At 43.2% G+C, this 23018-nt stretch overlaps 1 protein-coding gene across 13 annotated transcripts in view; it reads right to left on the bottom strand.

Moving 5' to 3' along the window:
* The window catches only part of AKAP13 (A-kinase anchoring protein 13), a 233436-nt gene that overhangs the window by 56975 nt on the left and 153443 nt on the right, over positions 1-23018 (bottom strand). For all 13 annotated transcript variants that reach the window (XM_064517213.1, XM_064517208.1, XM_064517212.1 and 10 more), the window contains 2 exons: positions 9734-9815; positions 5297-5433 (listed from right to left, as the gene is read on the bottom strand). In XM_064517213.1, coding sequence (XP_064373283.1) covers positions 5297-5433; positions 9734-9815 — 219 coding nt within the window. The remainder of the gene's footprint in view (positions 1-5296; positions 5434-9733; positions 9816-23018) is intronic.

The following is a 23018-nucleotide window of genomic DNA, read 5'->3' as shown; positions in this document are numbered from 1 at the left end:
CTGTCAGATCGTATATAACAGACTATTCACCAAAGCCACAGCGACTAATTGTCTTCAAATAGCAGCTCCCTGGCTCTCAGCAGAAGCTGAGCATTCATGGAGCGGCAGTCTGTCAGCTCGCATTTGGCAGAAGACGGCAGAATACAAAATGCAATTCTCCGAAGGGAGATGGGCATTAAAAATTGCAAGGGACCGGATGAAGGAGAGTGCTACGGCCACACGCCAGTCCTCACCTCGAATCCCTCCAGCCTGACTTCTGTCCTGCTCAGCGTTATCAGCAAACGCTAGAGACTGCACTCTTCGAAGCCTTTATCGGCACAAATTCTAAGCTAAAAGCTTCTTGTTAAGTTAAATACAAAGAAACGGAAGCGTTCCGAGTGGAGTCTAATGAAATACATCACACTTTAAGAAAAAGCCCTAGTTCAGGTTTGGCTGTCTATTTTTTCATCTTCTTTTGGTTTAATAGGTACACAATAGTGTCCTCAAGATGGTTTAAATAAATGCCTTCGCACTATTTCCCCCTCCTCCCATTCATCAAAAAAAAAAAAAAAAAAAAAAGAAGAAAAAAACCAGCATCCACAGCACGATACCCAAGAACAATACACTTTTTAAACACTAAACATTAAACGATATGCTAAAAATACATCCCATCAAAAGCATTCATTTGACAGTAAGGGATGTCAAACACTAATGATGAATTTGTGTAAGTACACTTTAATGGTAAACGTAAACTGCAAATTTAAAATAATGGATTTGACACACATTTAAATGGGAAGCGCAGGTTAAAATGAGGGAGAATGAAATGGATGCCCTGTAAAGTTTTTGATTATGTTTGGCATTATGCAAGATAATCTGATATTTGTGTGACTCATGATGAGAGCTTACTGAATTGCTTAAATCCAGACAAATTAAGTAGTCATTATGTGGATAATACTACTTCAGAAGAGGAAGCAGTCTGCTTTGCTTTCCTGAGACGCAGGAAAATACTGTTAGACATTAGGGCAGCAGAGCAGGAGGAGAGACGATGACATGCCAGCGGTGCAGTGGAAGGACAGGGCACTTGGGAAACATTGTAAGTTGGATGCAAATATAGCGACAATATTGCAGAGCACCAAATTATATGGGGGGAATTAGCTCCTGGGTAAAGAGAAAAATTTTTGTGTCTCAGATGACTAACACTGCTCCAGTTTAAAGCTCAGAACGAAAATCGCTTCCCTTGCAGGGAAGCTTCACGGTTTCGATCGTTAAACTGCAGTTCAAAGAGAACTTTAAAAAGGTGAAATATATGTGGTCCATTTCAGCTTTTACCTTGAGCATCAGACAGACTACAGAAAGCAACTACACAGCTTTCTTGAACTTGTGGCCCATGTTTATTACTCTTAAAATATTCTGTCTTCATTTAAATGATGTCTTTTTGAAACAACACAAAATAGCTAGTAGGAAGGACGAGGACTCTGGAAGATGCCAAGCGTGGCTGACACATCTAAGAAACATCTATATTGAAGCCACCTCTGAAAAAAATTAGCTATCTGGCCAAGTGCCAGTAAGTATGCATTGCTGTTTAATCCTGTTTGAGTAAGAAAAATACTGTTTGCAGAACGAAATGGATTTTTAATTTGTTTGTTTCCTATAGGAAAATGAAACATTACAGAAATATTAGTTTTCTTCAAATTAGACCTGCTGCTTTGCACCTCAATGAATTTGATTTTTAATTACGATCATAAAACTGAGAAAAACTTCTACAGACATGCAAACGTGCATTTTCTTCGCTGTCAAAACCAGTCTTTACTTAGTAAGAAGCTTGTAAGAAAAAATGAGGTAAAACCCAAGAAGAGTGTATGTTCCTCTTCATGAATAGGAATAAGAGAAATCACTAGGATGCTGGAGTGGGGGTGGGGGGGAGGTAAGGTAACTTCTTCAACTAAATCCCTTCTTCTGTAGGTCCTGATAAATGGAATGAAGAAAAGATTAAATCAAAAATCTTCGTTTTAAATCTTTGATTAAATCAAAGATTTTCTTAATGACAACATGCAAAATGCAATATAATGAAGCAGGGTCACTTTATTCACATTTAGCTATAGCTCCAGGCTCCCCACAGTTAACCTCGATAGTGGCCACCTATTAATTATTTGTTTATCCTTATTTTTATGATTTGGAGTGGACCAGTGTATCCTTGGTGCAAGCCTCTCTCGTCAAACTTTTATTCCCATGTGCTTCCTTTTTTTTTTTTTTTTTGAGAAAAAATAATTCTAAAAAAACCCCGCACAAATACATAAATCTTTTCTATTTCCTTTATCAAACCAAAACAAAGGCAGAAACCACATGCGAGTGCCAGCCCCTTTCTTTGATAATGAACAGCAGGTTCCTGACTTCCCAAGGGCCGTTCATGTGAATCATTTCCCAGAGGGCAGATTTAAAAACTTCCTAGTAATGCTGAATTTTGGTGGCAGGTTAAAAGTTAAGATGAGCAAGCCGTATGGGCTACGCCCCAGGAAGTTACAAGACGATTGTGAGAAATGACCTTATGTTGCATTAATCACTCAGGACAGAGGGTGTTGCAAAGTCTGCACAGATGGCTGCTTGAAGAAAGAGAGAAAAAGGATGACGAGGACATGGGAATGAAGCACTGACATACAAAATACAGCATTTTGCTGAAGCCCTAGAATGTGCATTGTGATTTCTGGGTTTCAAAAACCGCCTTTAAAGTCTGAAAAAACAAGTCAGGCTTTAACGCCGGAGCCCCCTGAAGTTGGGCGCTCTCCACTTGGTGCATGTCCCTCTGAGCAAGACAGGAGACACCATGGAGAACACGCACCCATCAGAGCCAGCTTAAGGCACCTGCAGATATCATGATCCAACACACCCCAATTCTTCTGGGCCCTAGGGCAGAATCAGGGCTTAAAATCTATTAATTTCAAGTGATTTTTATGGAAGCAGCAGATATCCACAGGACACCCTGGACAGGCAATGGCTTGTTCCACCAAAGTTTCCTTTAACAGTTAATTCTGGATTAACGGCTATTCTATCACTCCTCCTTTTAACTCGTTACTGGAGAAAGGGTGTCTTGTATAATAGAAACACTCTAATAGAAGGCAGTTCAACCCTTGTCCATACAAAGGGAAAGCAAGAACAGGATAGTAATAACAATAATCATGATACACAAAGGTTTGAGATTCTCCTTCTGTTCATAAACGTGTTCTCTCTCTTCCTAATTTAATATAGGAATTGTACTATTTAATAGACTCAGAGCTAACCGACTACAAGCAAGAAATGTACCTCAAAATATTTTGAAAAGAAATATTAAATCCAGCACTTATTTCGATGGATGTTAAAAAATGCTTATAACGCTCATTTCCACCAGCTGTGCTCTGGAGTCTACAAAAAAGACTGAATTAAGGAACAAGCTCACGAAGCTGAACAGACATCTCTGGTTCTTATATAAACAGCTGAGAAAAAGGTATGCAGACGAATTCTGAGAAAGGAGACAAGAAATCAAGTTGAGTTAGTCAGCAGAGCAGAGACAGAAAAAAGTGACTGAGGTTGAGATCAGCTTTGAATAACTTCCTAAACTAAACTCATGAACCTTTTGAACTTCACCCATTTCTAGATGAAATCTGCAATCCACCACGTAATGAGAGCACTGCAAAGGCTGCCAATTTAATAAAAGGTTTCCCTTTCTGTAAAGAAAATAATTTCCTCACTCTGTCCTTTCTCCATTGGCAATTGGGCCATTGAAGACCCACTTTCCCACCAGCTCTTTCTTTTCCTTGATGTTGCATTACCAATTCTTTCCAAGTTTTGATTGTCTTTTTTTCACATCTTTGGAGAAACAAACTTTCCACATAAGAAATGGAAAAAGCCAAAATTCTGCGTAATATAAAATCTACTGTGTTCTCACAGCACTCTTATCCCACCCACCCCCATACCATCATTAAATCAGACTCAAATGGCAAAGTGTCTTGCTGTAATTCACGCCAGTCTACACAAGGAAATTGAAGACAGTGCTCCGTTCTGCCAAAAGGCCTTGTATTCTCAAAATGCAGGGTCCCCCAGCGCTTTGAAAGTAAGATGGGAAAGGGTGAGGCTGGTGAGCTTTGTGCCCTACCACATTCGTTAAGGATGACTTTACTGTTCATTTATAGCACATGAGATCACTTAGTCCAGGCTGTGGTGTTTCCCGTCCCACTGGAAAATATTCACCATTGCCTGATTTGATTTAACCAAAGAGAACTTTGGTTCATTAAACGTATTTCTCTGAAAGCAAGTGTGAAAACTATTCCCAAATTCTAGGTTTTCAGAGCAGGAACCCAGTGTTCAAACAGGTAAGTCTGAGCTGGCTAAAACCATGCAGAACCTCAGTGGAAGTTTCCATGGAGTTTGGACCAAAGTCCCTGTGATGACTGCTCTAAGGAGGCTCCTGCCCTGTTTCAGTCCGCAGCACTCTACTCTTTCTGGGTGCTTTTTTATGATCTAGTTATGGCAAGAACTACCAACTATAAACAAGATTGTTAAAGAGCAAAACCTGGTCACCCTCATATTCAGGCTGTACAGATGCAGAAGACAGAAAAACCAAAGGCCAAATCTGAAGCAAGGCATCCGCTATTGAGGAGGATGATTCTGTACCGCAGTTCTCACCGATCCCTCCCTCCCCCTCTCATTTGTAAGCAACACAAAGGGCACAGAGATGACTAAGGTTAGTAATGACTTCTGTTGTTGATCTTGAACAAACTTGAAAACATGTTCCTTCTACTTGCACGCAAAAAGGCATCAGAGGTATGTTGTCTAGGCAACAAAACTATTCACTAGAATTGGCCTTAAGTATTTAGAGTGAGCGTTTCCTTCCTATTAAGGGAGTTGCATTGAACTGACAAAAAAATTGGTTCTTCTGCAAATTACAGTATATGATTTTGAAGGTGCCAGTGGAGAGGTCATGGTTTTCAGATCAAAAGATCTTTGTTACATTAGTTAAAGATGGCTTTCATACCGCCTGTGCCATCCCTAACGACCTTGCAAGAAAATCTACTTTTTCAACTGTTTCTCTGATGTAGGATTTACTTTCGGACAGTCAAAATTACTTTCATCTTTTTAACATCAGGGTCTTGCAAAGTTTTTGGTATTCTGCTGCACATAACTGTAGATTGCCAGGTCCTTCCTACAGATTCTGTTTCACGATAATCACTACCAGGTTTCTAGAGAAAGAAGTCACCGCTGAAACCAAAATTAACCAAGTCTGCAATATGGATTTACAGAATCAGGCCTTGACTTTTTTAACCACATCCTAACCACACTTTCCTACCTTTCCAAAGACAATGTCTTCCATCCCATCACCAGGCAAGGGGAAGAGCTCAGACTCGCTCCCGGACTCTCTCTTAAGGACTCCCCGTGACGAGGCACAGACGCTACTCAGCCCATCCTCCAGGAAGCTTTCACATTCTAAGGGAGCAAAGCAGAAAGAGTTATAAAGTGATACTTTCTTTACACGCATACATCCAGTCATATATACTCAGTAAATTCAAGGATTTAAAGAAACAAGTAAAAACAGCTTTACCAATTGTGTTCATTTCCCCAAAATGTGACTGCAAATTTTCAAAAGAGTTTATTCCAAAGTTAAAACGCCTTTTTAAAGGCTTCATATGCATCATCAGAGCACACTGTAAACAGAAATTCTCCATTAAACAGCCATGTACACTTGTAGCTTGATGAACCAATAAATACACTACATATCAGGTATCTCCATATTGAGAATAACCGGAAGTTTCCCATTGACTGCAGCAACTGCAAAATTAGATTCATATTCAGTAAACATAAAATTAAAAACAATCAATTCCCTCTAACTTTTTAAAGCCAAGGTGGTTTTAATGCACATCAGGACCATCTGTTGATTCTTTCTTCTAAACTTCTTACTGAAAAAGCAACAGTATGATTTTCATGGCCAGATTTACTTTATTAAGATTCAGAATTAATTTATTTAAAAAAATTCCCAAGCTCCAATTACTCCTGACATTTATGTTTAATAAGCATATTGCATCCCGTCTTTCTTATAAAATGCTTCTAGCTGTCTGGATCCAGGCAATTAGCAGCGTGGAAATGACTAAAGCTATCCAGAAAATCCTTTCCCTCTAAAAACCCTAACAGAAATGTATTTGCATCAATAATGTCTGCAATGTTTTCATTTTTTTCAGCCTTCAGGCAAAGGCATTAATGACAATTTTGGCAATAACTGAACATTCTTTTCTCTCCACTAAACATACTGCTTTTTTCTTTTTTCTTTTTTCTTTTTCTTTTTAAGAAAGGTGTTATTTTTCGATCTGCTCTAACCTAAAGAGATACCACCAAAACATGCTTAGCTCCCTGGAGAGGAGCCAGGGCAATAAAATGTTGCTTCACTTTTAAATTACATCTGACAAACTCAATCCTTGGCTATGTCAAGCTCACACAGCAACACAAGGAACACAGATCTGGGTAGGGTAGATTGAAGCCACCTTTTTTCTTTCGCTATCCTTAACTGGCCTGAGTTCAGAATTGTGCCTGACAGCAGCTACAAAATACCCCAGCTGCAGCGAGGCCAACGTCAGAGGAGATAAGTGTCAAGCCAGCTACATAGCCTCTCTCAGAAGCTCACGTTGGTGTAACTGCAATTCAAAATTCAACCCTCGATAAATAGCATATTTAAGCTTAGGACAAGCAGGCTAATTTAAGTCAAGAGTGCTTAGTGTTTGCATAACTGATAGGACCAGACTTCTCCATATGGCACCGGGCTGCACAAGTCCTGCTAGTCCCGGAGGGATGGCGATGTGCGAGCGTCGGCTTGGCCTGCGGTGCGGCGGAGGCAGCCAGCCCTTACATCGAGGAACAGCCCGGCTGCGCTCTCCTTCCACCCGCACGCCTTGGAGAGCATGCAACGCTGGCTGCCTGGAAGCTCTCGCGGAGAACGAGGGTAGTGGAAAGTAAATAGAGAACGAGGAGGACGCTGCCCCAAAGCCGGACGGCCGCTGACGGGAGCAGGGCTCTCCCGGCAGCTCCGTCACTCGGCTCGAGAAATAGGATCTGGTTGCAAACTCCATCATTCCAGAGAGGAGTTTCCATACCACGGAGAATTGGAAAAGCAGTTATTGGATGAGGCGTGCCTGTTCCCCCTGCCTTTTCCCCGTTCAGCAAACCTGGAAAATCTGAACTTCTTTTCCATAATCCAGGGGGATAAGGGAGTGGGAAGAGGAGAAGGCAAAAAAAAAAGGAAAAAGTACAGAAGAGAGGGCAAAGCTGGAAGGGACCCCGAGCCAGGATGCCGACGGTCCAGCTGGCGGCTGACGGAGCATGTCCACAGCCCAGACTGCAAAACAAAGGGGCTCGAGCCACGTTCCAGTGGAAAACTAGTGGGGACCGTCCAGATGCGCTGATGAACGGATACCTCACCCAGGCAATAAATCACAACGGGGGAAGGCCCTGCAGGATCAGCAGAGGGACAGCACAGGCTGGAAGAGGAAAGAGGACATGAAACAAAGGGGTGGGAAGCTGGGGAAGGAAGACGAGGAGGAGACAGAGGTGGGGGAGCCCCACGCATGCCTCATGTCATCTGCACTGAGAACTAAATTTCCAAGCCCCAACTTTCAGTGGATACTTCACTTATTTTCAGTTATTCTGGATTTTTTTGTGCTTTCCTTCTCTCGGTTAGCTGGTTGGGTTTGTGGTGTTTGCTTTAAGTGGCATGCACGTTGCACAATCTGGAGCGCTGTCTCTCGCACCCGTGACCTGACAAGCCCCGGTGACGGCACTGTCCTAACAACAGAGCCTGAAGAATGACTCCTATCACACATCTATCACCTACTTGCTGCACACATATGATTAATAGTGCAACTGTGCTTATCTGTTTCCCTCTAGAGATGTGCATGAAAATAAAATGACGATAGTATCACACTTCTGCACATAACACAGAGGCAAACAAATTACAGAGTAAAGAGCCTTAGGAAGAAAGCTTCTGGACAACTTTTTTATGTGCATTTTCCAAAGCCTTGTGTCCTCGAAGACTAGGTCTAAGGGCTAAATCCTCTAATTCCATGCTGATATCTACACATCTCCTGCACTCCTCTGCTTTCAAAAGCATTAACGAAAAATGAGAAGCTACAGTTGCTGTAGTTACACCACAAACGCTAAGGGTTTTATCTCTGTTACATGCTGCCAGGCTTTTCTTTAATGTCTTAATACTTCCAGCATCAGAGCTCACACTGGGGCACAGCAATGCATGGCAACCTCAGATATGGGTACGCAGTAATTATATCGCTTCAAGAAAGGACAGAACCTGCAGAACCCAAGATCTTTCTGATATTTCAGTCAGACAGGAGAGCACATTTCCTTTGCCACCTTAACAAACTGCCTCATTTTGTTTATGCATTACAGACACATATGCATATGATCATTAGCATATATTTGTATATATTGCTACCTGCTTATATAATATATAATTCTATAATATTGCATTGTATATTCAGTAGGTATAAAATTAATATTGATCTGTGTGAATATATGATACTATATTTGGCAAGCCACATGTGCACATGACATTTTGCAGTCAAATGAAACACATGAATTCTAGCCTGAAGAGTAGAAAAATCATACTCAGAGGCGAGCAATATCTAGGGAAACAAGTATAAAAGAAGCAACATACAATACTGAAAGTTATCTTTTAAAACACTCCTGAAAAAGATATTCGTTGTGCATGACTGTTCCAAGCATAGCTTTTTTTTTTAAAGAAAAAAAAGTGTTTATTTCACTTTGATGGGAGCTAGAACTTTTACTTAGTATAAATCCTTCAGGTCAGTCACCCACAATATCATTCCCTAGCCTATACTCTGAACAGATTGGGTTTGAATTTCACATTGACACTTAGTGATTTAATCTCTGTTTTTCTTTCAAATGTCTTACATAAATTGAAGGAGGTTCAGGTGAGACCCCCACTCTAATTGCTGTAATGAAAGCAAAGCAAGTGTCTAGTCTATGAAGAGTCCAATCAAAGTCATGTTAATGGCCCTGATAACTTACTCCACTTTGTTTGTTTTAAACATGCATAATTCAATGAAAGGAAATGCTTTTTTCCTTATCTTTGGCATCAGCTCCTCTTTGAAACTTGCCAGGCAAGTTTTTCTCTCCCTGTGGAACAGACAGGGGACACTAGCCAGCATGCATGGCAGTGAGCTCACCAGCGCTGATGGGCAGGGTGTGGGAAAGATGGCTCTGAACAACCTTCCTGCTTCCTGAAGCCTGGAAATCATGGGAAGTTTTAGGAGGGAAAAAAAAAAACTCCAAACCAAAAAAATAAGCCGCTGATTTGGATCTAAATATGGAGGCAGAAGTCTAAGTTTCTGACTTTTTTTTTTGTATTATCAATTTTGGCTAGAAACCATATGTCAGACCTTTCAATTTTATTAAAAAATCGAAATACTGTCCAAAATACCCTAAATGCATAATTACTTAAGAAGGCGGCATGCTGTACAACTCACTACAAGTCAAACGCTACAACCATACGCTAACAATTACTCCTTATAGATCCACTGCACATTTTCTTCTGCTTATGTATTTTTTCACCTGAGGTTAAAGTGAAAAAAAAAAGGGAAGTAGAAAGAAAAAGATAAGAAAAGGAGAGGAGAAAGCTTGCAAGCAAAGCAAATCCCGAGGTTGCTCTTCTGCACTGTGCATGGAGATGTGGGGGCGAAGCACCCCCGCGAGACACGCGGCTCACCTGGAGACTCCCGGGTCCGCCTGGGCTCCAGCAGTGAAGAATCGGGACATGGCTCTAACGAACACCAGCTTTCACGGTTTATCTGAAAGAACAGACAATACCACATCAAAGAAAGGCTACCCTCTCCGATGCCCTGGTTTCTTCTGAAACATAATTCTGTATCGACCAGCAGCTATATAGTTACAGGCTTCATTTTGTTCCAATAACAAGAATCTCAGAAGTAAATTATGATTTTTTTAACACCACTAAAGAAACCATTAAAATAAGCCAAAAACTTCATTTCTCAGTGGAACATATCATACCAAGGTGGCTCATGCCCAAGACAGGTGCTCAGAGGGAGGATGAGCCAATGTTTAAGGTACTTGTTCAGGATTTGGGAGACCTGGGTTCAATTCTCACTCCCATTTGTAGCATGACTGCAGGCAGAATTCGCTGTTTTATGCCTTGATTCACTATCTACAGAATAGCAATTCCTTACCATCCATATTGCTGTAAAGATAATTACCTTAAAGACAGAGAGGAGCACTGCTAATGTGGAAACGTGGGCTACCGAAGTACCCAAGACACTGTGAGAACCAGAAGAGTTTTGTACATTTGACTTTGCATGTCTGCATCAACTCCAATGCTGGTTATGTTAGAAAATGGGGGGAAATCCATTTTAACACTAAGACACATCACATGGCTTATTTCAACATCAGCCCTTATCATCTCACCCATCCCTCAACCTTTCCATGACTTCTAGTCTTTCAGCACTGATGACTGATCTGCTCTCAGCCCTCTCTCCCTGCGTGTTGACTCTGCCTGTGCTTTACTTTTCTTCACTTGGGATGTTTTTTCCAGCATCTTGACTCTAAAGCTTTTCTGACTGTCCACAGCACTTGGCCCAATCCAGCATACGTTTCCCGCTGTTTTTGTCTACAGTTGGTTGACTCTGGAAGCCCCCTTGCCACAACGTGCTCTCTTTCCTTCAGCAGCTCTGCTGTCTTCTCAGCTGAAATCCTCCACTTTTTTCAGATGCCAGCGAATCTCACTTGGACAATCCCATGCCCTGCTTCACCACATCCAGAGGTTTGCTTCACCCCTCCTCACTTGCCTCAACACACAGGATCTCACATGCTTTATGTAAAAAGCAAGCTGCTGAAATAGATCACTTAGTCTTACTTCTGATGACAAAAATATTTCTCCATCCCTCTCCTCTTCTGAAACACTTGTCTTTTCCTCTTCTCTTTTCTTTGCCTCCTCCTCTATTTTCATCATTTGCTTTTTGCCACTAACTTGTTCTCAAATTTCCCAGTGATCCTCTTCCATTTTTGTGGTCCCTTGTCAGATTATCATCCCCTTAATTTTCTCCTTTGCTTCTCCTATGATACAAAATGCACTGCCTCTCTCTTTTTTTTTTTTTTTTTTTAAAAGGAAACCAAGACTCTCCTATCCTTGACCCGACTGGCTGCTCTGACTAATGACCCACATCCTTCTCTCCTGCGCCGCTGAGATCCTGGAACTCATTATTTACAGTTGCTGTCTGGAGTTCCTCTCCCGCCTGGCCGAGTCCACCTCGCCCGCCAACCGAGGTGGCTCTTGCCAGCGCCTCGGTGACCTCCTCCCAGCCACCTCTCACAATCAACGCTCTGTTCTCCGCGATCTGTCAGCTCCTTTCTACAGCACGATTTTTCTTCGTTAGGTTTTGTCCTCCTCCATACTACTGCGATGACAAAGTGGTGTTGGAAGGGCCTTTGACAGGTCAGCTAGTCCTTTCCTGCTGCTCCAAGTCAGGCTCAGCTATAATCTGAGAGGCCTTAGGCCAACTTGCCCTTAAAATCCTCCAGCAGCAAGGATGCTGCGACCTCCCCAGGCCAGCAGCGCTCGCTGGGGGAGACAGGGAAGGAGCAGAGGGAGTCTGCAAAGGAGAAAAACAAGCCAGAGACTCCCAGAAGGGGCGAAGGTCCTGGTGCTCTATGGGTGGGAGGCCTTGAGCGATGCCCGTGGCACCCTCTCCACTTCCGGGCTCATTCGGGGCTGCTTTCCTTGGGCACGCACGTGCTGAGGGACACTTGTCGTTAGCTTTTCCCTGCTGCTGCTGCTTAGGCCGTTGTACAGACACGCGTCTAAGATCCCATTAGACCTGGATACACACACGGATCTAAGATCCTGGCCTTCCCTGCTCCCCTACCCAACATATTGACATGCACACACTTGCATGCCTGTTCTCCCCCTTCTTCAGCTGCCCCGCACCGTCTTACTGCACACACACACACACAGATGGGCTTCGGCGTAGTCTCTTCGCTAGCAGACTAGTGCACATACATTAAGTGAGTGGTGGAGAAGGAAAGGGAGGCAGTAGGGAAGCAATCTGAAGTTTGGGAAAAGGTTTTGCAAGCACTTGGAAGAATGATTTCTCATTTTTTCAAAGTGAAATAAAGATGCTCAGTTTTAACTGCTCCGTAGACAGTCTCTAGCAATTAAACTTCACTACAGGGTTTATACATACTTTTCAGTCATAAAAGAGCACTACTGTTGGGATCAATAAATATCACATTAATATTCTTCTTCTCTTTCGAGCCCAAGTAGAACCTTTTTTGGAGCAGATATCTAACAGTTTCTTGAAGGCAAATTCAGAGGTTCAGCCTGAACACACATAGTAGTATAAATGCCAAATTGCTTAAGTTCATACAAAAGAAGGAACTACCCATTTCAGATATAAAATCAATCTCTGACCCCCTAATGGCTTGCACCCTGCTTTCTCCTGAACCTTCCTTACACTTAAACCCATATGGCTCCACCAAATTTAAAGGAATTTCTCCCAGTTTATACTGATGTCCACTACTGGAAAATGAAAATTAAGTGTCCTGTTCAGCAAAAGAGTAATCAGCAGAGAGAAAGCAAAAATCAGAAGACTTAAGAGAGTGTTTAGAGCCTATCAAGTGATTGGTGATAGAATAAATTAAACTAGGCTGAATTTACATTATAGTTTTTGCCTTTAATAGAACTAGTTGAGTCATTTACTGAAAATGCATTATAGACATTGGCATTTTTTCAAAAAAGATTCGAATATTTTTCCCATTACCCAGCCAGTTCTATCCTCTGCCCTGTGACTTTGCCAAGTATTGAAAACGTCTGTTTTTTTTCTAGAACAAAAAGTAACGAAAGAGAAACACTGAGGTTTAATGTACTGTTGCAGATATACCTGACTATGTAACCAAATAAAGTATTAAGAAGAAAAATACCTTAAGCAGCCCTAATTCAGGAATAATCATTATTACTATCAAAATGCAAACAAAGGAAACCACTACTATATACAAGCATTCCCTATGCCAAAGAGACCAGACAGGATTTGAGGGAGGTTTACAGCATGCTCTCAGGAAACTGGGTGGTCCACATACACTTAAAACACACTGACAACACATAACCCGCTATCCACAGCTGAAGATTCACCACTGGACTCCCTCTTCTCTAGCCTCATCCTCCGGCTTACAGTTGCTCAGGGCTAGTGAAGAAGCTACAGACTGCAAAGGCTGTGGAGGAGATACTTTATAAAGTACTTGAACTTCTCGGGGTGGCGAATGCACAAGAGAAGCAATCAGAAATGGATTTGTCTCGGGATTTTACAGACCCATAGGCATCATACACAACAAAACTATTCCTCCCTTCTTCCCCGTTTTGCTAAAAAAAGTCTGTCAACAGGAGGACAGGCTGGTGGCCGCAGAAGACATTAAAAAACCCACACTTCACTCTTTGCCCGCCCTGATTATACCCCGTGGCTTCTGGTCATCCTGAATCTTTGTGGCTGGAGCAACGAGGATGCAGCGGGGTTTAGATGGCAGAAGGGAACATGAAACATTCCCTGGGAACAGAGTTTCAATACGCAGCTTTTGAAAAACTGCCAGGAGAGAACCAGCTATTTTTCCATGCAGAAGTCTGAATGTGTTTATCTGCAGCTAAGACGCTGAATGAATCATGGAAGCACATCCCCAGACACTGAAAAGCGAATCCCAAAGGATTTCTTGTTTGCCTGTGAAGCACTAGCAGACTAAACCTCCCGAGAGGGCTTGAAGACACTGACAGGACTTGCAAGCATTAGACCATTTGATTTTGCTTTTTGGGCACACACGCATGTATTTCCTGACTCTCAGAGACATTTTCCCGCAGACATTTAATTTGAAACTTGAAGTGAGACTTAATATAGGAGCCTATTTGCATAAGAAAAGGAAGAAACTAAACAATCTGCTAGGCGAAAGGGGCTGCTGCCTTTCCTATCATGTGGGAACAATTAGTGACCATCAGCTCTCATTTCCCTCCACCCGAGCAGAGACCTTCCATTCCCAGGCCTCCCCGAGGCTCTTCCTTCCTCTCGCTTTGCCCACCGAGGCCTCGCCGCGCGGTTACCCAACACCCCGGCAGGACGTACAGCCCCGTGCGACGCCTGCACACTTTGCGGGGCGGCTGCTCCTCCTGCTCAGGAGACATTTCAAAACCTGCTGCCTTCCACTTCTGCTGCAGCTGCAGGGAAGAGAGCTCGCTGCAAACACTCGTTTCAGAGGGCTGATCACTGCCGTATTTGCTCGCACCTCTCTTACCAGGAGCTGCATCAGTGCAAGAGGTGATGGCTTTCCTTCCAAGAGTCCCTCGGCGTACGCCCAGCAGCTGCTGCGACAAACACTGCTGAAAGCACCGTTCTGGGCAAGCGCCGTGCATGGGAACGGTGCTGCTCGCCTACGCATCGCACAGCCCCGGAGGTACCCACCGGGGCAGCGGGGCCCCTGCGCGGCACCGGCACCCGTTTCCCGAAGCAACCGCCCAGGAACGGCGTCAGCTTCCGAAACTTCGCCCTGGTGTAACTTAAAAACGAAGAAAGGGAACTAACCATGGAAAAGTCCTCTTGCCCCCACACTCTGGTTTTATTTTAACTATTCTGATCACATTTCCCTTCCATTGCACAACAAAGAAAACACACTCACCCATCAGGAAAAATTCCACTATTTAAAAAGTTTGCAGTTGTCAACCCCAGTGATAGCAGCATAAGTCACCATGAAGCATCACTGGAGAAGAAGGAACCAGATAATTTTACCTTTCATCTCCTAGCAAAACTCTGGAGATGCATCCACCTTCCATATTGTTTCAACTTTACCCTAAATCCACAAGTTTCCATCTCTCCCCCTCTCTTTCTTTTTCCAGCTTCCAAACTAAATTCTACCTTGCAGCTAAAAGCAGATACTACTGCAGGAAGGAAAATATTTAGTATAGTAATTTTAGCTTGCTTGGTGTGTCATTAAGTACTTGTACACTATACTCCGTACTAATTAACACTAGGAAAGATGAGAAATATCCACTGAAGAACAAAAATAGCAGGAAAAAAAGCTTTTTACGTTAACTGCAGTCATAACTTTATCTAATTATATAGGAATAATACAGTGTATTCTTCTTGAATTTTAATGCAAATCTTAACTCTTCTTTCACTGTTCCTAAAAATTTCACATAGTATCCTATTTTCAATGTTTATTGCGATAAGCTTTTAATTTTACAATTCCATTTACGATGGAATAATCCATTCGCTTCTTAATTCCTAAACTAGAAACTAAAGTAATGACTGATTCACCTCCCTTGCAGAAACCACAGCAACCACCTTTCAAGATCCTCCAAACCTCTTTAAAAAGGACCGTGAGGGATGGGGCACTGGGGAATGGCATTTCAGCCGTCTTCCTTCAACTTGACACAAACTAACTCCATACACACAAAATTTAGAGTAAAAATTGCTGCTTTGATAATCATCTTGCCATGCAATAACAGCAGACATGTCAGCTTATAACTTCCAGAATTTTTTGACCTTTTTCCCTTACTTTTTTTTGTAATCTCTCTTTATATTTGCTTGGCCTGAGCTTTACGGGAAGATTTTACAATGTGAATGAGGAACATGAAGACCATTCTTCAAAGTATGCCAAAAGGGACAAAGTGACAACCCTTGCAATTCCGCAATGGTTTAAAAACCAAACAGACTTGGTTATCACTTCCCAGTAGTGGATATCAGTATAAACTGGGAGAAATTCCTTTAAATAACCAGACAACCTTTAATAACCAAACAGACCACCGTGTGTTGATGCTGCTTTCCATATTAAAGCGCAGTGTCATTTTAGGGCCACAAAATTCAAAGAGATGCTGCATAGCCTTCATCCGATGACGGCATTTCACCCTTTGGAAAGTGAATGAACATGCTTATACACCAAATAATCAAAAACAAAGTGCATGGGAAAAATTAAAACTGCTTTCTAAGCATGATAACACACAATGTTCGAAGAAACCTTAGTCTCACTCTGACTTATGCCAAGCATCTGTTCAAAGCAAGAGGAAGAAGACAAGTGATCCGAGGACATTTCTGGACCTTCCCAACATACTGCTTTTAGTTTAGGATGCTGCAAATTCCTCTTTGAATCATGTGGGCAGGATCCATTCCAGAGGAACTACTCCTACGCTGCGGTAGAGTTAGCACAGCAGCCTCTAACCGGAAGCAGAATAATGTGGTTGCACTAAGCACTGATAATGCTGCCCCTTGGATTTCAAATTTAACTTCTTAATTATTTTCATAACACTGGGCTGATGTTAACTTCATCAACAATGCTCTGATTTTTAACTGGAAGACGAATGAATGAGATCTGTTCCTCTGGAGGGCGGTTAAATCGAGCCTTGTTTTCCCAATTATGAAAAAACTTAAATCTACCTACAATTAACAGGTTGAGCATTCACCTACGAAGATGAAATGCAGATATCTGCTACAACAGAACCCAGGCAGGAAGGATGATGCCAAATTGTTGTGTCATTTCTACATCACCCAGGGTTCCCTATACAGTGGCAAATCACTATGGTCAGTAACCAAATTCAGCACATCTGCAGTGCTGCAGCAGTGAAAAGAGCTACAGTAAAGGTGAAGTCCTACCGCCAACATAAAGGCTAAAACACTGATTTACCTGCTGCCTCTTGACCAATGCTTTCCTACACGGGAAGGAGGAAGAAACACCTGCCAGCTCCCAAAATTGCTGAAGCTTTTTTGGTAACTTTACAAACCACTGCTTCAGGCACAATCTAAACATGGAAAATTTTAGCCCTGACACACTGATCCTTCAGAAGACATGTGCCCTGCAAAACAGTTGGTAGGAACCAAAACTCTTTTGCAACTTTTCTAAGAATGGATGCAACCAGTGCAAATAAAATACCATCTATACACATACAGTAAGTGAACGTCATAAGATCTTCTTTGTTCCCAGCTTGTCCCAATTCCCTTCTCCACCAGCTGTTTTCCTGTCAAGCTTATAGAGTTCCCCACCTCAAAATGAGGCAAAGAGCATATTCACCTACCACTCAAATAAAAGAAGTCTTGTAAGAATCAATCAATAGGCCAAACCAAAAGCTGTTTGGTGCTTAGCAGGTATCTTGTTACACTTCAATTCAGATCAAACACTTCTAATGGGTCCTGTTCGGTTTTGCTTTTGTTGTAAGGATATTTATTTGCTTTTCAATACCTGACACTTAAGAAACTCTGCCCCCAGAATAGTGATCTAACTAAAGTACTGTTTTATATAAGTATTTAAATTCTTAAGAAGAACCATCATCCCCTCCAGCTCCCTGCTTAAGGGTCTGATCCAACTCCCATTAACGTCAAAAGATGTGACTGCCACTGACGCAGCCTCTTGCTGGCTTCCATCTCTAGATCATTGAAATTTAATTTAACCAACTGGGTATGCTATAGAAAGCAGAATAAATCATGAAGAATGACTAAAAATGAAGATAAAAATCAAGATTATAATGGTAGCTGTCACTGGCACCCCTCTATTTTAAACACTTGCACTATTTACAGTCTACGTTCTGTGAAGCAATGCATGCATACATGCACACATATATGGACACTGAGTCATATGCAGAAACAGACAGTATAACCCACAGTTTTGAAACTCAATTAGGAAAATACTAGTGGGAACTAATGAGGGCCATATTTTGTTCTAAAAATCTAAGCTTTGCTGAACAAAAACTAATTTAGGGAACCGATGACTTCAGAAATACTGAAGTCAGATAATTATAGTGAATTACATTTCAACCCAGGCATCCAGATATTGTGCTTTTTATATAAACAACCAAAGCTGTCAAGGTACCAGCTCTTTCCCCAAGTATAATTAAGTGGTCATTTTGCACAATAAGCAGCATGTGTACAATACATCCACATTTTTAAATCATTCCTGGGGGTATCTAGAGATTGAGTCCTGTGGGCTCCCAATATATTGCAACCAGCATCGTTAATGTGACAGTTGGAAAATGGTCAACAAAACCCAGCTGATAGAGAAAACAAGTTATGGTTGTTCGTGTTTTGGGTCCTGGAAAGCAAAGGACACACTGACTTAAAGGAAAATACTTTCAATCCTAAACAACGCAGGTTAACAAGTACTCGGTCAATTTTAGTGTAGATAAAGAGATCAAGGATCATTTGAAAATGAAATATTTATATGTACTGATAGAAAACCTCATTCCTTTTTCATCTCTACTCTGAAACTAAGAGCATGAAACAAAAACCATAAAAAAAAGGAAGCCACATTATCGTGCAGCAGCCTACCACCTCAGCTAAGAAAGGAAAGCAGCAAAAGAGAGAGGGAAAGGAAATTCTCTCCCATGAGTTCGGATATCTAAGTCAGGCTGTGTTATGCAGCCACTTTGGCTGCTTTCCGATTTCCATGCACTTTGCCAGGAAACTGCTGGAGCTCCAGAAAGCTGTTACCGTGACAGAACATTCCCAGACTGCCACCTTGCCATTTGGTGGAGCACTTGCTAATTTTAGATTAGAGGAGGGAACACTAGGACAATTAGCCAAGAGCCATTTCTGGCTCTTGCTCTACCCGGTCTTAAGACAAAACTCACATCCACACTGTAAGATAAACAGTAACACCCCTTGAGCACCACTAAGAAACAGAGGCAAACAGAAGAAACAAGAGGATCCATCATGCCTTTTTGGGCAGAATCCATCTCTCAGGGCACACACATAGTCCAAGCCAAAAAGCGACCAGTGGAAATGAAAATCCTTAGCCAAATGGCAACTTCCACACAAAAAGCACCTGCAATTTGTGAAGTTTGCAAAATAGGACAGAACCGTTTAACGGAAGAGGACGAGGGGACAGGGAAGACAGCCAGACAGAGCTCTCAGAAAGAGAGGTAATATGATCACAGTGAAGATGTCAAATCTTGTCATGCTGAATGCTAACACCCAAAAACCTCTACATGCCGACCAAGAAGATCTCCTCCACCTGCTCCCCGTCTCCGCAGAGCCCAGCTGCAGGAACATACATGATGGGGAATAGATGGACAAGTTCAAGATGAGGAAGCAGCACAGAAAGAAGTGTAAACAAGCAACACCATACCTTTAACAACACAACATCTACAGTCCTGTCCACCTTGGAAATGTCACACAGGCTGTATCGCCTCTTGTGGCGTTCGTACATCTTGTCCAGGAAAACGCAACCAGAGGCAAGACGTGAGGAGCAGAGCCCACCATGAACTCCAGGACAAGCTCGTCAAGGCATACGCTCCAAATCTCTCACAAATGTGTTCAGAGGAGTCCCTGTGTCTCAGCGCTCTCTGAATCACATCAGCCTGTCCAATTCTCTTAACAGGAAAAAGAAAATCCCAGAGCTGCGACGGGTTGATAAAGTCTTCTTGGAACAGAGACTTGCTTATGCAGGCAACGCAGGAATTTATAGCAAACAAAAGATATTTTGAGAGAGCTTATATATATGATTTTTTTTTCTGTAACTGCTAAGAATGGTGTCAGCCTTCCTGTTGTATTAATAACAACAAAAAAAAACAGTTTTCCAGACAATTTTGATATCCAAAAAGCACCAAGAATGAAATTCTTGAAAGAAGAACAAAAGCCAGATGTGTGCAACTGGAACCCTGACACTCCAAAAGGGGAAAACAAAAGGTAGGCTCAGCCACGGTGTGTCTAACGTAGGGGGAAAAAAAGAAAAAAGCTGATCACCGTATCCAGAGTAAATACTCTCACCAATAGTTTTTTTTCTTTTAGTGCGCCTGGATGTGAAAGAAACAATAAAAAAAGGTACTTTCCTCCTGCTCGAGTCAGTCCACTGTTCACCAGACAGGAGGACTCGGTTTTGCGTTAAGTTGAAATTTCTAATGACAGCACAGGGCAAAAGGAAAGAAAATAATGAAATAAAGCCACTCCCTCCTGATTTGGGCTGGGACGTCACTACTTGCCTTTTTAGTACTGCACCAGTGTTCGCCGAGCTTTGAAAATGTCTTCGCAGTTGTGGGAACATGATTCATCTTTTCAGTGAGAGGAAAAAAAAAGGAGGGGGGGGGGGAGAAAAAGCAGCAATCTTCCTTCTCCAGCTCTTCTTCCCCCTCAGGCTTCACCACAGTCCAAAGAGATGAGAAGCGAAGGTACGTATTTTCAGAGAGGTTAGGAGAGGAAAAAAGGACTGTTCTTCCCTCTCCCCCAGGCCAGGTGAACGCAAGACAGAGAACTGCAGTCTCAAAGCTTCCCCCAAACAGGAATGGAAACTTATGATTTAATCAGTTGGGGGGGGGGGGGGGAAGAGAAATCAGCCACTTTCAATTTTATGTTTAAAACACAGAAGGATGAGCAAAAGACCCCAATAACTTGCTCTCAGGAAAACACAATTCTCCCTCACTTACTTTAAGCTGAAAAGCAGAGGTTCTTCTGTTTTGTTTTGTTTCTTAAAAGCAAAGTTTCTGAGTCGCTTTCCTGCTCAGCTAGTCAGAGCGTCTCTCCCCCTCTCAATAGCTCATTCACATCAGCTGGGCCCTGCATGCACACTGCCACATGGTTTCCTGTTTTCGGCTGCCCCCTCGCAGCCCCCTTCGCTTTCCACCCCACCCTGACCTCTCCAGGGAGAAAATCTTTCCATACTTCCCCGGCTTTAGACATTCTCTCATTCACGGATTCAAAAGGGAACGGGGGCGGTAAAAAGAAAAAAAAAGAAAAAAAGAGCAAGGAAAAGGGGAAAGGGAGGTTTTCTGTGGCTGCATTCAAACGCGTGAGTTTGTACGGAGCACAACTTGCTGCTTTTCTGGAGAGAAGGATGGAAACGCGGGAAATGGCTTAACCTGTGTTGCAGAGCAGCGGCTACAGACAGTGGAGACAGCAACAACAAATCAACGTTTAATTGTCCAGCTAAAAAGCCATTTGTAACCAGCGCCTGGTGACCTGGCACATCTCCTGCTGTTGGGATTCACTCTATTAATGCAGTTTAGTTAAGGATTTCTAAATCTTTTCATACAGCCCCTTAGGGAATGGCTCAGTGGCCTAAGCCCCCTCAGTTGTATAAGGCGCTTTGTAACCGCCAGCTCCAGCTCTGGCGAAGATGACTCAATCCTGCATCCTTCCGAAACAGATAAAAAGTGAGTCTTCTGCATTTGAATGCAAGTGGCTTCTTCCGAAGAATGTCTAAACCCAGAAATCCTGTCTGCTGCGAGGGGACATTTAAGCTCTTCTCCTTCCAGTGCTATCCGCTTTTCTGGCTGTTAGTACCATGTGAACTGACTGCCATATGTGCACATTTGGTAAAACACTGAATAAAGGGATTTTATACTAATGCAAACTCTTATTTTGGGCTATATTGCGTATGGTACCCCCAATCTGTACAATCAGACTACGCAAAAACCATCAAGTTACCCTCCAGATTTAGTTAGCAGCCTCCCTAAGCAAGCTGAGAAGGGCACCTCTTTCTAAGACTGCAGAATGGCTTGGGAGCCAGCCACCACTTGGAGGTCCACCTTTGGGCATCGCTACTTGAACGAGTCAACACAAGATAAAGTAGGCTGTGAACTGAGAGTGTTTCCACTATTCCAGAATAAATGACACAGGTATGCTCTTACTTAGTCAATGAAGGTATCTCACCCTGCTTTCATTAGGTTCCAGCCTCTCCCTCACAACCCAAAGCTTCACTCCACAACACAACCAGCTGCACTGAGGAGGTTCTCCTTTATGAGTCTCTCTCACAGCAACAACCCCCGGCTCCAGATACCGGCCAATGACTCCGCTCTCTTCAATAATCAGCAGAGCTTCTGCTTTCAGTATTAGGACACGCGCAAAATGTGGTAGCACTTTGGGGACTTTCTGGAGCCACCAGTTTTCTCCACCAGTAATGAATCCCAGCAATCACGTGCCCATGGAGATGAGAAACCAGAAATGGCTGTGACAGAATTCCAGCCCTGCAAACGCTACCATATAAGGCTGGGATTTCCTCAAACCTAAATTTACAAGACAGGAACCCATAAACAAAGTTTGTGAATTTAGTTCAGGTAAAGGAGTTCGCCCTAATGACACTCTAATTTTACATCATGTAACACCCATTATTATTATTATTATTTTTTACCTGATACAGCAGGGTTTTTTTTTTTTGTTTGTTTGTTTTTTTAAGTTTCTTTGCAAACCAATCTAATGCTGGCTGCTGATATCAAAGGCCTCTACTCCTCCGCCGGCCAAGACTTATCCAAATGACAACTGCACGAGCTCTGTTGAAGCACCGCACTGAACGCCCATCACCTCTGAGCTGCGGGGCCCCTCCACCAACGGGGAGGGGACGTCCAGCTCGCGCAGCTCGAGCGATTGCTGCCTCTCCAACGAGACCACCACGTGAGCCACCAGCGCTGTGACAGCGCATTTTCCACAGAGACGTGAGACGTCACCTCTGCAGGCACATCTACACCAAGTCTTTTGCAGCTGCAAACGTGTCTCCCCCTTCCTACGGGAGAGGAGAAACGAGAAACACCTCCAGCCAAGAGGAGGGGAGCCGAGGGGACGCGCTGGGGGACGTGCGGTACTCAGAGCGGGAAGGCAAAGAGAGGAGGCCAGCTTTGCCGACACGAAAAAGTCTTCGTACGGTCGACAGCCGCGAGTGACCCAACACACGCCTCGGCAGGGTGGCGGGCCGCGTCCCGGGACTGCTGGCGACGTCGGTGGCCGGCAGCCCTCCTGCCCCAGCGAGGACGGGGATTTCCTGCGGCCGGCCCGGCGCTGGTCAGGCGACGGAGCGTGGCAACGGCGCTTGACCCGCTCGCGGGAAGCACGCGGCCCAGAGCCACAGGCTACTGCCGCTGACGGGGAACCAGGCAAGTTTTGATGCACGGCCATGCCCTGCCCGGAGCCAAACCCACGGCCTGCGTCCACCCGGAGTCACACCGTGACACAGCAAAGATGAAGGGGCCAGTCAATCCCTTCGGACTCCTCTACACCTTCAACCACAGGGATCAACAAAGCTGAACAGATAAACCA

The sequence above is a fragment of the Dromaius novaehollandiae genome, chromosome 10 (assembly GCF_036370855.1).
Source record: "Dromaius novaehollandiae isolate bDroNov1 chromosome 10, bDroNov1.hap1, whole genome shotgun sequence".
NCBI lineage: Eukaryota > Metazoa > Chordata > Aves > Casuariiformes > Dromaiidae > Dromaius > Dromaius novaehollandiae.
The sequence above is the reverse complement of the archived record's forward strand: the minus strand, read 5'-3'. Positions and strand labels throughout refer to the sequence as shown.